This window comes from Microtus ochrogaster, unplaced genomic scaffold (genome assembly GCF_000317375.1).
Source record: "Microtus ochrogaster isolate Prairie Vole_2 unplaced genomic scaffold, MicOch1.0 UNK32, whole genome shotgun sequence".
NCBI classification, from domain to species: domain Eukaryota; kingdom Metazoa; phylum Chordata; class Mammalia; order Rodentia; family Cricetidae; genus Microtus; species Microtus ochrogaster.
The window spans coordinates 2,807,577-2,824,617 of NW_004949130.1; the positions used below are offsets into that span (position 1 = coordinate 2,807,577).

At 43.8% G+C, this 17,041-nt stretch overlaps 1 protein-coding gene across 1 annotated transcript in view; it reads left to right on the forward strand.

The window, feature by feature from the left end:
* Positions 1-15,713, forward strand: part of Tdrd12 (tudor domain containing 12) — a 69,052-nt gene extending 53,339 nt beyond the window's left edge. Inside the window, exons 22-32 of the mRNA XM_026789914.1 lie at positions 122-221; positions 1,347-1,534; positions 2,180-2,390; positions 5,288-5,380; positions 7,175-7,347; positions 12,283-12,392; positions 13,873-13,936; positions 14,012-14,125; positions 14,216-14,369; positions 14,452-14,518; positions 14,977-15,713. Of these exons, the coding sequence (XP_026645715.1) occupies positions 122-221; positions 1,347-1,534; positions 2,180-2,390; positions 5,288-5,380; positions 7,175-7,347; positions 12,283-12,392; positions 13,873-13,936; positions 14,012-14,125; positions 14,216-14,369; positions 14,452-14,518; positions 14,977-15,071 (1,369 nt within the window). The 3' untranslated portion in view covers positions 15,072-15,713. The remainder of the gene's footprint in view (positions 1-121; positions 222-1,346; positions 1,535-2,179; positions 2,391-5,287; positions 5,381-7,174; positions 7,348-12,282; positions 12,393-13,872; positions 13,937-14,011; positions 14,126-14,215; positions 14,370-14,451; positions 14,519-14,976) is intronic.
* Positions 15,714-17,041: the final 1,328 nt, after the last annotated feature.

Here is a 17,041-nt window from a genome sequence, read left to right on the forward strand (position 1 = left end):
TTCCCATAGCCAAGAGGATAACTACGAGTTTTTCCTTTGGTTCACCTTCTTACTTAGCTTCTTTAGGATCACCAATTGTAGACTCCGTGACCCTTATTTATGGCTCTTTTTTTTTTTTAAGAGACAAAAGGATCTGCCCTGACAGACACCACATTAATCCAGAAATGGATATCCCAAGGAAGTTATCCAACGAAGCTCTGCCAGTGTCTGGACACGTTAGGGTGAGTTCTGCTGGCCTCCTTTGTCTGCTGAAGAGTCATTTCCATGAAGACCTTTTGTCTGTTTTAACTTCTTAGTAGTCTTTTTTGCGGGGCATGTGTGTGTGTGGGGGGGTATACAATGTGTTTTGATCATATTTATTCATCTCCTTCCAGGTCCACCTCCTTACCCAAACAACTTTTTGTCCTCTTAAAAAACAAAACTGGAGAGTCCAGTTTGTGCTGCCCACATGTTCTTGGATGTGTGTCCCTCCACTGGAGTATGGTGTCTGCCAGGGGCTGCACTCTAGAGAAAACAGAGCTGGTTTTAAAAGCAGGAGAAAAAATGAATCCCTGTCTGTTGGACTAGCTTACTAGAGTTGCTGTAACTCAGTACTGCGGGTGTTGACTCACAACCCAGCTATATTCTCACAATTTATAGCCAGCCAGTACAGGATAGCCTGTGCTTGTCTTTGTTGTCTCCCGGCCTCTCCTGCCTCCTCTTGACCCCATCCCCACCACTACCTCCTCTTGACCAGCTCCCTACCCCCCTACTCCTACTGACTCCTCCTACTGACCTCTGACGCCTCTAGGGGAACAAAGAGTATAAACAGAAGGGAGGAGAGGCAAGAAAAGGGTGGGTGGGGATTGGGATGTGTGGGGGTTAATATGTTCAACATATTATATATACATTACAAAAACTTTTAACACAAAGTTTTTTAAATAGATATATAAAGAGTTGAGTTAAAAAGTGAACAAAGGAACATATAGCTAAAATAAAGTGTCTATTGTGTGTGTGCATTTGAGTGCAGCAGTGCAGGTCAGAGAGCAGAGCTCCAAGATTCCATCTCAGGTTGTCAGGGATATGTGCAAGTACCTCTTCTAGCTGAGCCATCTTTCTGACCCTAAAATGAAGTTTTTAGTGATGGAATTTTCTGTAAGATATCCTTTGTTAATCTTAAAATGAGACTGGTTATTTATATGGTATTTATTCTGCTTTGACCCAGTGTTTGGACTGCTTCCTGGCTTATTCTTCTGTCCTTTTGTGCATATCTTGGTTTCTCAGTATGTTTGGTGGTTTCTGCAGACATCACTTGTACAAGTTTTATTTCAACTGTCTTCTACATACGTGTGCTGTATTTATTTCAGATAATACCTTTTTACGTTTCAAATGCAACCAATTACTTTGGTCGTATAATTGATAAACATTTGGATCTTTATGCAACTCTCAATGCGGAAATGAGTGAATATTTTAAGGATCCCAGTAACAAAACAGCTGCTGAAAAGGTGGAGAGTTTGGGGTTGTATGGATTAGAAGAGAAAACACTTTTCCAGAGGTAAACTATCTGTAATCTCTCTACAGTTGTGAGACATGAATAATTTAAGCAGTTTTGAGTGCTTATTCTCACTATTGTCTGTTGTCGGAGTGTGTGTACCCTGAGCCTGGCCACCTCCCAAAAAGGTGGTACTTGCACACTGTGCTCAGAACACCTGGAGCAGATGTGCATGGAATATCTACTAGCTCCTGAACAGAGGGCAGTGACCTTATTCCTCCAAATATGTACTAATCCATCACTGTGTGTAGCATACATACTCCTTGGTAACATTGAGTTTCTCTCAGATTCTTATAAAAAAGGCTTTATTCTCACTTTAAAGAAAAGCAAACAGATCTGTGGGCTTGATGAGGAAGTTGTCTAAGGCTGGTCACTGGGTGGCAGAATTAGTGTCCCAGCCTGACCACCCAGCCCACGTGTTTATTTGCACCTACCTTTCTGAATCCACTGTTGATGTTAGCCTCATCTCAGAGGCAGGATCTTTACTTTGCTGTGATACCCTTCCTCATTCATCAGCTACAGGGTTTGTTGTGTTGAGAAGGGCTACCTGTTCCGTGCCTTAGACAGTCTGTCATGGAAGGACTCCTGCTGTGTGCAGAGTAAGGTGCCTTCCTTTTTGGATTCCCTGATGTCTCTGTTGTTCTTTAGGGTTCAAGTGTTGGAGGTGAGCCAGAAGGAAGACAACTGGGGTTTGGGGAGTGTCTTGGTGAAATTCATAGATGAAGGCAGGACCAAGCTCATCGCAAGAGACAAGCTGCTGCTGCTCCCAGAGAAGTTCCACACTCTGCCCCCTCAGGCTGTGGAGTTCATTGTTTGTAGGGTGAAACCAGCTGACAGTGAAATTGAATGGAACCCAAAGGTGGGTTACTTTAGCGTTTTGTGTTTTATTGACTTACACAGTGCATTTAACCAGAATATACAAAGAGCTGTGCTTTTTTCAAGTGTTTATATGTAGAGGGATTTTTTTTAACATGGGCTTTCACTGTGTTGCCAAGAGTAATCATGAACTCCTGGATTCAAACAGTGTTTTGGGGTCAGCTTGATAAGCAGTAGAGACTACAGTTTCTGGTGTATTAGAGTCTTAAATTTGAACCTTCGCTTTGCAATTTAGGTCATTAAAAGCAGGATTTACTGAGGTCTTTACTGTTGTAAGATAGTACTGTGTGTCTCCGTAAGTGGACTTTAGTACCCGTGATTGATGTACCAAGCTCACTGGCATAGTAGTGGGAGAACCAAAGTTAAGTTCTATGTTTTAATTACTGTGCTTAAGAGATCCATGAAACAAAAATGCCTCTAACCTGTAAGCTCCTTGCCCAAAAACAGCTATTCCTGAAATGCTGGAGGCTATTGTTTACCAGAGAAAACAAGCCATGTGTCTCGATCATCTAAGCAAGTTTGTTTAACCCAGCTGCACTGGACGTGCTTGATCAATGTGGCAGGAGGTAGACAGGAAATATGTCGGAAACTTGTCAGGATGTATACTTGCCCTGATTAGACCTGATTGGAAATGCTGTGGCCTTATAGATTTGCCTTGTTAGGCCTCTGCACAATGTGACTCATTGCCATTTCATGTGAACCCAGGAGTGGACTTGCCAGAGTCTGTCTTCCTAACCAGTATTTAATTAAAGCTTGCTTTAAATTTGGCTCAAAACTGTGGCAATGGACTTATTCTTACCTGGCAGAATTAGCAGAAGCCATTATCATTAGTGCTGTCTTAGAACGTATAACATATGGATCATGGTTTTAAAAAAATGGCTTCAGTTGGACAAAGAAAACAGTGTGAGGAGTTCCTGAGAATATAGGGGCACAGGTTAAGGATGTTCATTGGGAGGCCAAGCGATTCTGTCAGGGTTGGGAGGACTGGTTAAAAAAAGAGAGAGATGCCAGAACAGGCCATTTCCTCTGGACCCTGTGGACCCACTAAAATGTCATCAGTCAGATAGGATATCAACAGCAGAGAAAAATCCCTGCTCCATGCACTGTAACACAGAAGGCCACCCCACTGTGGCAGTCTGAGATGGGTGGAGGGCCTGACAGACAGTCCTATTCATTGCCAGAGCAACGGTTCATGATAATGCACCTGTTTCTAGAAGGTTAGGTTTGTGGAAGCTGGCTAGTGGGAGATGAGATAAGCCATTGTAATAAAGTTGTAAACTGACTGGGTTTTAAACAGGATTAAATACTACCTAGAAAGTAAATCAGTATCAGGGATAAAGATGCAAACTTGATGTTTCAAATTTAATTTAGAATAACTTTTTTCAGCTGGAAACTTTTCTCCTTTGTTCTAATAAGAACTTACTGAGTGTCCATTGTGTGCAAGGGGCTGTGCTGAGTTCTGCAGCCATCAGCCAGAAAGCCATAGTTCTTGTCCTTTAGGTCTGTAAAAATGACTTGGCTCTCATTGACAGACAGCCTTAGTGTAGAAATGGGATGTCAGCTGGGCACTCGGGAGTCAGAGGCAGGCAGATCTCTGTAAGTTCAAGGCCAACCTGGTCTACAAGAGCTAGTTCCAGGACAGGCTCCAAATCTACAGAGAAACCTTGTCTCGAAAAAACAAACAAAAAAAAAAAAAGAAAGAAAAAAGAAAAGAAATGGGATGTCCTAGTTAGACTTTCCATTACTGTGATGAAACCATGGCCAAAATCAAGTTCTGGAGGAAAGGGTTATGGTTTATGTGACTTACACTTCCATACTGTAGTCTATCACTGAAGGAAACAGGGCTGGAACCTGGAGGCAGAAACTGATGCAGAGGCCATGGAGGGGTTTTTTTTTTTTTGTTTTTTTTTTTTTTTTTTGTTATAGAACCAGACCACCAGGTCAGGGATGGTACCACAGACAATGGACTGGACCTTCCCCATCAATCACTAATTAGCAAAATGCCTTACAAGCTGAATTATAAATGTATTTTCTCAGTTGCAGTACCTTCCTTTCAGATAACTTTGGCTTGTGTCAAATTGATATAAAACTAGCCAGCATGTCAGGTGGTAGGAGTGCATGCCTTTAATCGCAGCACTCAGGACGTAGAGGTAGGCAGATCTCTGTGAGTTTGAGGCCAACCTAGTCTACAAAGTGAGTTCCCGGACAGCCAGAGCTACACAGAGAAACCCTGTCTAGGAAAGGGGGGAAAACACCCAAAACAACAAAACTAGCCAGCACATGGGGCAAGTTCTCTTGTGTTGGTGTTCCCAGTTTACTCACTGTCCCAAGGGCACCAAAACACTCAGGACGAGGGCCAGCTCTCTCCTGTCCTGCATTATAGGGTTTCAGATAGGTGAGAGAGAGAACTCAGACATGCATTGTCTGCTGTGGTCTTTCCAGGGAGGAAAGTGGTAGTGTGCCTGTGAACGAGCCGGGCCCTCAGTTGTGTGCCATTGGTTACAGAGAGGTCTGTGGTCATGATGCCTTCTGGAAAAGCAAGCAGAGCATCTGCTTCACTTACTGAGCTGTCAAGGAAGGAAACTTCCAGATGCTGATGGCTTTCTGTGGGTTGATGGTGGAGATGGGTTCACCAGCCATAGTGAGAAAGAACATTACAGGTCCAAAGGCATGGATCTTCACCAGTTTTCAGAACTTACATGAGGTCTTGGACAAGTTCCTGCATGTTTGAAAAGAAATGGGGCTAATGCTTACCTAACCTCATAGAGTCGTTGAGAAGCAGGTACAATGTGTAGATATACTATGTTCCATACAGTTTATGCTGGATGAGATGCTTGCTTGAAGGCTCAGTTGAATAACAAAAGTGAGGTTTTTTTCCAGGTTACTAGATACATTCATCATAAGATTGTTGGGAAAATGCATGATGCCAAAGTGGTTCTAACCTTGGGAAATACCCTTTGGATTGATCCAATGGTAAGTGTTTGGTTTTCTCCAAAAGAATCTGTTTAGATGACCCCCAAAAAATGATATAAAGGACCCTAGTCTTTTGTTAGAAATGAAGGTTTATTTGGAGTTCTACGTTAGGAGAGATGTTTTTAATGTTTGGTCATAGGTTTGGTATAGGTTTTGGTTTTGTCTGGTGGGATATTTTACATGGTGACAGTCAAGCAGCAGGCATTGTGTGTAATACACATCTGTAACATAACTGACGTTCATGAATCTTTACTGCGTGTGGCATTTTCCAGAATTTATAGTGGTGTTTCATTTTGCCCTTGAATTATAAATGAGACCGTTATGGGGGCTTCTGAGCCCACTGTCCAACCCGTTTGAGAAGTCACAGGTCAGTGTCTGCTGCCACAGTGCCTGCCTTTCCTAGTTCCTAAAACCATGGGGCATGCTCAGTAGTTAGCATGAGGAATGCAGTCCTTGGCACTCAGCTATGTTCACAGTGTCGGCCTCATGTCTTCACTGGGCATTTGTTGTGCTCCATGGTGCTAAGATTGGAGTGCACCCTTGAGTTCCATGTTTGGGAAAAGAGCAGATGAGGCTTCCTCCTCTGGGGTCAGCGTGAAGAGGAAAGTGTAATACAGTGACGTGTGGCTCAGGCCTGTATGTCCCTGCTGACACTGTCCCTTCCTCCTTACACCTCAAGGATTCTTCACAGTTCTTCTGTATTAGACAAGCCTTATCCATTATTATTTAGAATATTTAAAGGATTCAGTTCCCATCTTGTTCAAAGTAAAATTCACAAGGATGGAAAAGCTTTAACACATTCAGGTGGGAAATTGGAGTATAAGATTTATGAATAAGAAAACAAAGTCATTTTTAGGAACAGAAAGTATCAATTGCCAGAGCAGATAGGTAGGTACTTAGGAGTTTTAAATAGTGTCGTCATAGCTCAGACTGGAATTGTTCTTTATTAGAGAAAAAGAAAGCTTTATTAAGCAAAGGAGTTTTTTAAAATGCCATCAGAATATGAAGTAAAAAAGAAAACCCTCTTGGCAAACATGTTTCCACAGCTGCAAAGTGTATGACAGTGTCTACTGACACACCGGGAGCATGAGGGGAGCAGCACCCCAGCTTGGCTTCCCTTCCCAGAGCAACTCTCCCCATCACTCTGAGTGAAGGCAAATTCTTCTGTATATCCCTCAGTGCAGTGTGTGTGCCCAGGGTTCATTAGGAACATGTGCAGCAGGGCCAGCCTGTTTCCATCCCTGCCCTTCCACAGAAAGGCACCTGACCTGTGTCCACACCTCTGCACAGAGGAATCCACAGTTGCAGATTTTCATAGCTTGCTGAATTGCACAAATTGAAATGCTTTGGCTAGAGAAAAGGTGGGTGGGTGGAGATAGATAGATAGATAGATAGATAGATAGATAGATAGATAGATAGATAGATAGATAGATAAAAACACTGTAGAACACAGGACTTAGAGCCCTGACTGGAGGAGTCCTTCCATGAGGACTCTGAGCCTTGTCAGAGAATCCAAAGAAGAGTATCTGGCTACAGCATCCTAGGTTGCTGTATACTAGGGTGTCATACCAGGGTTCTGCCCATAGCTCTCCGCAGTGTGGGGCAGGACTTAAGAGGATTCTGCCATCACCTTAGTGATAAAGTAACTGGCTGCTGCAGTCGGAAGCACTTGCATACTGAGTCATATATCCAAGTGCACCTGACTAGCAGGAAGTCTTGAGAGGTTGTGAAAGTGCTGTGATCCAGTCAAGATGCAGATGTGACTCTTACAAATGTTTCCCCCTTTGATTGAAGGTGCATGTTACAAAACTATCAAATCTAAAAACCTCTATCATTGATTATAATGTTCGAGCTGAAATTTTGTCCATGGGAATGGGTATTGATAATTCAGAACACATAGAACAACTGAAAAAACTATGCAAAGAAGCCAAGCTGCCAGCTTTCGAGGACCTTCTGGGCCGGACTTCGTAAGTGCATTCTGTCTCCATTTGGAAAGGCTGAGTTAAGTTAGAGCAATCTCCGTGCTCTAGACTCAGCTGTAAGAGCTTTCGGGGCTCACCAGCGTACCCCTAGTGCTGCTGGAATAGTATAAACAAATATCAGGCATGTTGTTTCTTTTACAGAAAGGACTTTTGTTGACATTTTATTTGCAGATAGCACAGTGTGCCGTTTGATAGTCCACTTGGGACACGGGGCCGGAGTGGGGGGGATGGTGACAAACTGCGATGGAACTCCCTGGATTTGTACTTGGCTTGAATGGACACATGTGCTTTGTTTGCTCTGGCTGTAGTTCCTGACACTGAGTATACATTCATCTGTCCTGTGTGTAGAACTGTAGATCTAAGTGTGCACTTAGTGCCCTTTGAGCTTGTCATGATGCTTACCTACTGTGCTATTGGCTAAGAAGATGTCAGTCAGGACACAGTGCCCTCCCCTGCACATGCGCTGCTCTGATTCACGATGGTTTCTGACAGGTGGGATTGAGTTGTGCTTACTGCTATTGCCCACTAGTTTTTCTTCTGTATTAGCATGTGTTGCAGGGAATAATGGATGTCATTGTGACATTTTCATACATGCACATAATATTCTTTGATCATATTGCCATTGCCCTCTATCCCTTCTCCGTCTTGTCTCTCATCCTCCTCCTCCCCTTTTCTACTTTGACATCTTAAAAAAAATCTAGGTTCTGCATATGAGAAAAAAGATACAATATTTTTCTGAGTCTGGCTTCTTTCTCTTCATACAATGATTTTTAGTTCTATTTTCCCACAAATGACATGATTTAAGTTTTTACAGACAAGTAAAGCTCCATTGTGTGTATTCTCCACATTTTCTCTATCCATTCACTGCTGGTGGGCAGCTAGCGTGACTCCATGGCTTGGCTATTGCAGATAATATTGAGGTATCACACCATGCTGGATGTGGACTGGCAGGAGGGCTCTGGGGATAAGGGCACTTGCTGCCAAGCCTGATGGCCTTAAGTTGATTGACAGAACTTACATGTTGGAACAAGAAAACCAACTCTGATCTCCATCTGTGTGCTATGGGATGCAATATTATATACAAAATATAATAAATGTAAATATTTTCCAGTGGCCAGAGCAATTTTGAATAGTAACCATATGCAGTGAAGTCACTGTGAGAAGTGATTGTCACCTTGATGGGTTATAGAATCACTTAGGAGACAAGCTCCTGGGCTTGCATCTAAGGGGCTTTTGAGATTGTGTTGGGTTGGGGTGGAAAGGTTTGCCTATATGTGGGGAGCACCATCGTATAGGCGGGGCCCCAGACAACAAAGAGAGTGAGCTGAGTACCAGCTTTCATGCTGCCCCTGCACCCATGCCTTCCCCACAATGGACTGAACCCTCAAAGGTGAGTCAGAAAATAAACCTTTCCTTATGTTGATTATATCAGTATTTTGTAACATATATGAGAAAAGTAACTAATACAGTGTACTAGCAGCCTCGGAGGGAAGATAGACACAGCTTGTGTGAGCTACAAAGTTTGTACCTAGCTGGGCATGCTGGCTCTTGTCTGTAATTCCAGGGTTTAGAAAACTGAGACAGGAGGATTGCTGTACATTTGAAGCCCGTCGTGGCTCATGAATGAAGTTGTATCTCAAGGAAAAGGAGAGGAGAGTGTGGTTGTATGAAAAGCTTATCAGAGAGAAAAGTGTGGACACCGACTAGAGGTAGAACCAAAGCCTCGAGTCTCCATTTGACAGTGTGCAGTTATGGGATGAAAGGGGCCTGGACTCAGCCTATTTGTTAGGAAGAATGAGCAAGTAAGAACTATGGGATCTGACTGGAGGGAGGACTCCGTGGTTAAGAGTGTCTGTGTTCTTGCAGAGAACCTAAATCTAGTTCTGAGCACCTCTGACCTGATTCCCATCCCATAGATGACTACCCTTAGGAACCTGGAATAACGGAGTTGTATAAAATGGGGGTATAGGCAAGCCTTCAGGGAAGTTTTTAAATTGATGCCTGATGGGGGTGGGCCCAACTTGCTATGGGGGGTACCATCCTTGGGCTGATGGTCCTGGGTTGTATAAGAAAACAGGCTGAACAACCCAGAAGGAGCAAGCCAGTAAGCAGCTCTCCTCCATGGCCTCTGCATCAGCTCCTGCCTCTAGTTTCCTGCTCTGACTTCCTGCCCTGCCCTCCTTCAATGATGGACTGTGATATGGAGCTGTAAGCTGAAGCAAACCCTTTACAAGTTGCTTTTGGTCATGGTATTTTATTTCAGCAATAGAAACCCTAACTAAGGGCTGGAGAGATGGCTCAGAGGTTGGGAGCATTGCCTGCTCTTCCAGGGGTCCTGAGTTCAATTCCCGGCAACCACATGGTGGCTCACAACCATCTGTGATGGGGTGTGATGCCCTCTTCTGGCCTGCAGAATACACACAGACAGAATACTGTATACATAATAAATAAATAAATAAATAAATAAATAAATAAATAAATAAATATTAAAAAAAAAGAAACCCTAACTAAGACAACAGTTATCAGCAAGGCAGTGGTGGCCCACGCCTTTAATCCCAGCACTCAGGAGGCGGTTCTCTGTAAGTTAGAGGCCAGCCTGGTCTACAAGCTACAGAGAAACCCTGTCTCAAAAAACCAAAAAAAAAAAAAAAAAAGTCAAAATAATGGTGATATATATGTAAGCGGAGACTGTGTTTTGGTTTCCCAGCCACCCAGACCCAAATAATAACACAGAAACTATATTAATTTACAACACTGTTTGACCAACAGTTCAGGTGTTTCCTAGCTAGCTCTTGTATCTTAACTCATTTTTTTTAACTTAATCAATGTTTTAATTTATTTGGGAACAGTCTAAGTATATGGACCAGAGTGGTCTGACACTAATGCAGATTTGCCTGCACTATCAGTCTCCAAATCCTGAGATTAATGGCCTTGGTTTGGACTGTGCCATGTTGGCAGGAGTTGTCGGCTCAGAACTGGCGTCCTCCTGTGTGTCAGATCCTCTGCTGTCCACTGACTGAGCTGTCAGAAGTTGAATTAAGGACTCTGGCTACAGCTGTGGCAGGAACAGAAGCTTCCACGGTGGCTGGCCATTCATCCTCTGATACATAAGTCTTGTCTTCAGCTACTATGGGTTGACCAGAGTCAGGAACTGCAGCAGGGGCATGACCGTCAAGCAGGATCTCTTGGGAAGTACCTCCAGCTTCTTCTATGGCCTGATCATCATGATGAGGATCTTGCAGCCTGGGGTTGAGTTTGGGAATTGAACCCACCATGGATGTGCCCTGGATATATCAGGCTCTCCCATCTTGCCTGGATCCCTGCTAGTAGTTGAAACCAAATTAACCCATTTCTATTACTCTATGTATCACCATGAGGCTGTGGCCTACCGGTAAGATTCCGTGTCTTTTTTCTTCAGCAGCTACATGGCATCTCCTTGACTCTGCCTACTCTCTCTATATATCTCTGTTCGAATTTTCCACTTGGCTTTATTCTGCCCTGCCATAGGCCAAAGTAGCTTCTTTATTAACCAGTGGAAATAAAATGTATTCACAGCATACCGAGGTGAATCCCACATCATATATATTTTAATTTTTTATACACAGTCTCTGCATAGCCCTGGCTGTCCTAGAACTCATTCACTATGTAGACCAGGTTGGCCTTGACCTCAGAGATCACCTTGCCCCAAAATTAGGATTAAAGTCATGCATCTCTGTAGCAGGAGACTTTTCTCTGTCTTGTCCAGGCCCACTGGACCGGTTTCTCTCCTGCTCACTGGCTGGTCCCAGCAACCGCTTATAGAATCACTCAGAGGTTAATATTAATATAATTGCTTGGCCTATGGCTTAGGCTATTATTGGCTAGCTCTCACTTGTAAATTAGCCCATTTCTAAGTCGCCATGTAGCTGTGGCATTACCTTAAGTGTTCTGGCCTCCTGTTCTATGGGCAGCTCACTGGCCTCTCGACCTGCCTTTCTTATTCCCTAAATTTAGTTGGCTTTTCTGTCTGTCTCTATTCTGTCTTGTCATAGGCAAAAGCAACTTCTTTATTAACCAATGAGAGGAATACATATTCACAACATACAGAAGGACATCCCACATCACACCACTACTCTTGACTGCAATATATGTATGTGTGTGTGTGTGTGTGTGTGTGTATATATAGAGCTATATCTTTCTATAGATAATATATTTATAGATATATAGAAATGTCTATAGATCTATATACACCTGTTTGTGTCTATTACCTATATATATATGTATAGATCAATATCTAGATCTTTATATCTATATCTAGATAGATAGAAATAGAGGGGGGCAGACACAGTCACCTGAATGAAATAATCTATGGGTAGCTAATAGGAAAAATCAGAGAGTGTTGTATTAGATGTAATAGGCTTCTGTGTGCATAAAAAAGATGTAAATGGATTTTTTTTAAAGCCACATCTTAGTCTTAACCTCTCAACCACCTCATCTTACCTCGGAACTGGAGAGTCACTGGTCTGCCCCTACCTTAGTGATACTTCCTTTTGTATGAGCAGTATTTCTAGGAGTTGGCCCAAACTGGTAACACAAACTCTGGGAAGACATTCTAGGAGACCGGTGGGGAGGAAGTTAAGCTAGCTTTGCACTTGGCTCTTCTGTTTAGTGGGACACACAGCCCTTCTTCCCAGAGGTTCGGTGAGCTTGAAGGAGAAGCTGTGTTGAGTAAATGAGAGCGTGCCTTCCTCTGCTCCCATGTGCTTACTTGGAACAAGGGCACATTGGACAAAGCTGACCGGCTCTGCACCGCCATTGCCCATTAAGTCACAGAGGCTCCGTGGAGGTCCGACTCCAGTTGACAGGCAGGTTGTTTAATGTCTATGCCCTCTTTTGCCGGAGTCTCCTTAAGTCCAGTTAACCTCTGGCTGTTCTTTCCAGGACACCTACCACAGTGGAAGATGCCATGTGTCTGCAGGGCACTCCGCAAGGAGATGGAGACACAGAAAAAAGTGCCGCTTCCAAGATGGACTTGGACACCCAGAAGGCTGGTTAGTGCTGCATTTAAGATACGTATCTCCAAGTCGAGATTTTCCCATATTTAGGCTTTCCTTTTGAAATGGCTCTAGCAGGCCTGAGCTGGCAAACATACCTCTGGCAGGTCTTGTCCTCCCCATTCCCTCTGTCTTACTAAACTGTTAGATTATATTCCTAAAGCTCGTCACTAAGGCCCATTCCCATCTTTGACTACTTCTTCCTGAGACTGACTACCAAGGTCCAGTATTGAAGTCCCACAATAAAACGTCCCTTTTGGGCTACCCTAGTTTGCATGCCCTATCAAAACAAACAAGCTCAGGGGTTTCCCCTTCTCTTTATAGACTGACATTGCCATCTGCCTATGGGTCTGTCTGTCTCTCTATCCAGAGGCAGTCCTTTGTCCCTCTGGGGTGAATATCCCTCCCCCTCCTTGTTTCTTTCCTCTTCTCCCTTGTCCTCTGTTTCCTGTCTTTGTCTCTTATTCCCTCCTTACCTCTGGGGCAAATAAATCTCCTTTGTTTTGAAACCTTGGTCTTGGTGAGTCCTGTGCCCACTCTGGTCTTTTCACATTTCCCTGTGAGGTGCGGAGCACAGTGCTGTCAATCAGCCATTCTTCTACAGTGCTGCTTCGGGTTTGTCTCTGTGCGCGTCCTCGGCTGGATGTTTCCAGAGCCCTCCCTAGTGATCAGCTCCTCTTATTCCTGTCCCTATCAGTTTTACTGAGTTCAAAGCCTGTGGCTTCCTCCAGTCATTAGCATAGCCAGAGTTGTTTTTGTTTTTGTTTTTGTTTTGTTTTAGTTGTTAGGTTATAGTCTATAATTTGAATATACCAGAATTTATTGGGAAACACTAAGGTTGTTTCTCAGGAGGGTATATTGTGATGAAAGTTGCTTAACCCTTATTTTTTGCATTGCTGTAACTGAAACCTAGAGCCTTGTTTTAAGTTTTGAATGATAATTTTAAATATTTTAGGTAGAGAAGTCTAAATTCCATTGTCTTAGAAAATGTTTGCTCAGCAGCAGTTCCGTCTGTGTGTTGAGCTGCTCTGGAAGCCTGCAGGTTGAGGGAGCACAGGAAGCCTGGGTTTCTGTGTGCACACCGCCAGCAGTGGGGCACAGAGCGCTTTACCATCTGGAAGTCTGTTATATGTTAGATAGTGTTTCCTAAATGATGTGCATTTTACTTTCTTCTGATCATTATTTGCTACTAGATACCTAAGTTATTATGACATTATACTCTTTTTGTTTGCTTTTTGAGACAGGGTCTTTACGTATCTCTGGGTGTCCTGAATCTCACTATGTAGACCAGGCTGGTTTCCAACTTACAAAAATTGGCCTGCATCTGTGTGCTAAGATTAAAGGTGTGGGCCACCACATCCAGCTGAAATTTATACTCTTAACATAAATTCTTCATGTAAAAGTTGCCTTGGGTATTGAAAAAGTGTACATTATAATATAAATAACCTGTGGAAATTTTAACATTGATTTCGTCCAGAAGTTTTATCTGAAGACACTGGCAGTGACTCCATCAGCAGAACTCCACAACCACACGTGAGAAGGTACGTGCTGCTGTGCCTGGCCCTCCCTGGACGCTGCGGTGAGCTAACAAGTGCAACCCCTTTCTTTCCTTCTAGCTTTTATCCACAGATAAAGTGGTTCCAGAAAGATGATGTGGTCATCTTAAAGATAAAGATAAGGAATGTCAAAGATTATAAGTGTAAATTCTTTACAGATAGAGTCATTTTCAGGTAGGTCTGTGTGTGTGTGTGTGATAAAGTAAAATTGAAATCACACACTACATTTTAGATGGCCAACTTTATTTCTTTTTGTAAACCCAGTGCCTGGGTAGGAGACAAGTTTTACTCGGCTGATATGGAGCTGCAGGGTGACATAAGGAAAGATGACTGCAAGTGTGTCATTAAAGACGATGAACCTCTAATCACACTTGCAAAGGAGAAACGGGCGTGCTGGCACGGCCTGCTCAAGCAGAGGGTGAGTTGGCATGCCTGTACTGGCTGCGCCTAACCCTGAGCTCTTTGCACTTACTGACCTGCGTCCACTGTTTGTCACACAGCATCCTAATGTGGCTTTTGACTTTGATCACTGGGAGGAATGTGAAGAGGACAGCCCCTTCTCCAAGGGTGAGATGGGCAGCCCTGCTCCTGGGCTTGGGGGCTGGGGCAGTGAAAGTGGGTTGACATACCAGCTGTTCTTAGGGTTTCTGCCTTTGTAGAAATAGGTAATGTAAGTTCCTAAAAACTGGAGTTGATTTTGGTGCCAAATGTACTGGTATGGGTACATAATGATATTTAGTGATAAATATGCTTCTTTAAATATTTTGAGTGCAGAGGATGGAACCCGTGTATGGTAGGAAAGCTCAATGGAACTATACCATCAGGTCTTAAACACACCTGAGAAACTCTCTTACCAGGAGAACTACTTGCTTACGAGCAGAGGCATTTTACCTGTCATTGCTTGCTTAAATAATTTGTGAGGAAAACAGAGCTAGACCTATGGGACATTTGCTGCACTGACCAAAATAATGGGGGTGGGCAGTTCACCTATACTAAACCATTTTTAATAATATCAAATCTTCTAGTTGTAAATTCTAAAAACCTGTCCTGCAAAGTGGCAGTTTTGGCTGAGAACAGCAGCACCTCTTCTAACACTACTGATGGGAGTGACAGCGAGTGAGCCTGGGAGAAGGCTGACCAGAGGCGGACATTGCTGTGTGACTGAGCCACGGAAACAAATCGTGTGAAGCTTTTCACCTGGAGAGTGAATCGTCACTGTACTGTGTAGCGCTGGGGTGGGTGGGGATGAGAAGTTGTTAACTGAAGGCAAGCGGGCAGACACACCAGCTGACAGGTTATGATAAGATTGTCAGAGAGTCCAGGAAGGGACACAGAACACTGGGGACACTTTTCATCTCAGCACTCAAGAGACTGGAGCAGAGGATTACAAGTTTGGGGGCAGCCTGGCCTATATAGGGAGATTTTGTTTCCAAAAATGTCTTTTCAAGCGAAGGTCTAACGTAAACAAGCTTGTCCAGCGTGTCCTCTCATTGGCTCACTCTGATGCCTCAGTATAGAGTGACAGAGCACAGGCTGTGACCTTAGGGACAATTGTGTCATACGGACTAGTCTCATTTGCCATGTAGACCTGTGTGTGACACTGCTCAAAACTTGTTACCCGTAGAAGCTGTTTCCACCTTACAAATTTACACCCAGCTGCTGCTTGCCGCCCCTTTCCCCTTGACATAGATGGATTTGCTGCCACCATACAAATACTCCTTAAAGCCGGGCGATGGTGGCGCACGCCTTTAATCCCAGCACTCGGGAGGCAGAGCCAGGTGGATCTCTGTGAGTTCGAGACCAGCCTGGTCTACAGAGCTAGTTCCAGGACAGGCTCCAAAACCACAGGGAAACCCTGTCTCGAAAAAGCAAAAAAAAAAAAAAAAAAAAAAACAAAAAAAACAAATACTCCTTAAGTTTTCCGGATTGGGGAGCTACTGAGAAGTAAACTGACTTCTTTTCCCAAAGGTGATATAGACTTGGTTCAGCTCAGTGGGATCAATGGCCTGCAGGAACCTTGGCAAACATGGCAGAACTTTCTTTCAGAAATGTTAAGGGGACCAGTGTCTATGTAGTATATAGTTATCCTTGAGAAAACCCAGATAAGGTGAGTCCTGAAAATTCTAGTGGCAACCTTGAATGAGGCTGGACCGCCAAGGTTGGGGGAGGAGTGTGTGTAGTTACCGTTTAAACATCACTGAAATAGTTGGGAAGGTGAGCCAATCCTGTGCATAGCATTTCTGTATCAGTTTCTCCTAGAAGTGAGACAGGCATGGATGAAACAGCACTGTTGAGAGTGACTGCCCCCGAGAATTTATTCCTTTTTATATCAGAAAATACAGTGAAGATGGGCATGGTGGCCCAGCATTTGAGAGGTAAAAATGGGGACCAGGAAGTTTCAGGTCAGCCTGGGCTTTATAAGACCCAATGTCATAAAACTGAACTAAAAATAGAAACACATCTGTCCAGACCTGTAATCCCCTATAGTGAGCCACTGGCACAGCCTGAGGCAAACTCTTGGCTTGCTGTGCCAAGAGCAGGACTGGGCCTTTGCTGACTCTTGGTTTTCTCATCTATAAAATAAGACCTGAGCACATGTAGCACCAAAGAGGCTGTGTAGGGTGGGCAGCTGACTTGGACAGCAGCAGTGCAGAGGGGCAGACCTGTGCCCAGCCTGGGCAACTACCAGGAACACATCCTTTCTGCCGCTGTGACTCTCAGATTGATTGGCAAATATCAGAATGGCCATAAAGCAAAGAGGCTCTTGAGACAGCAGAAAGCATGGTGTCTTGCTGGAACAATTCAGCGGTAGGGCTGGGCTGTGCCGCTGTCCATTTGTATTTGTAAGGATGCAGGTCCACCCAGCTGGTGGGGGACAGTGGTAGCACTGGATACACTGAGTGCAAGTAGCAGGCTGTCTCAGAAAATCCAGGGAAATGGTGAGACAGCTCTGTTTAAATCATTTCTTTTTTCACATGGTCAAATTTTCCAATATTTAAACCTCTGAGCAACATTTTGTGGCACATCGGAGGCTGGCTATGCAAGCAATCAGTTCTTTTCTGTACTATATTAAAATGTACTGTTTGGGGT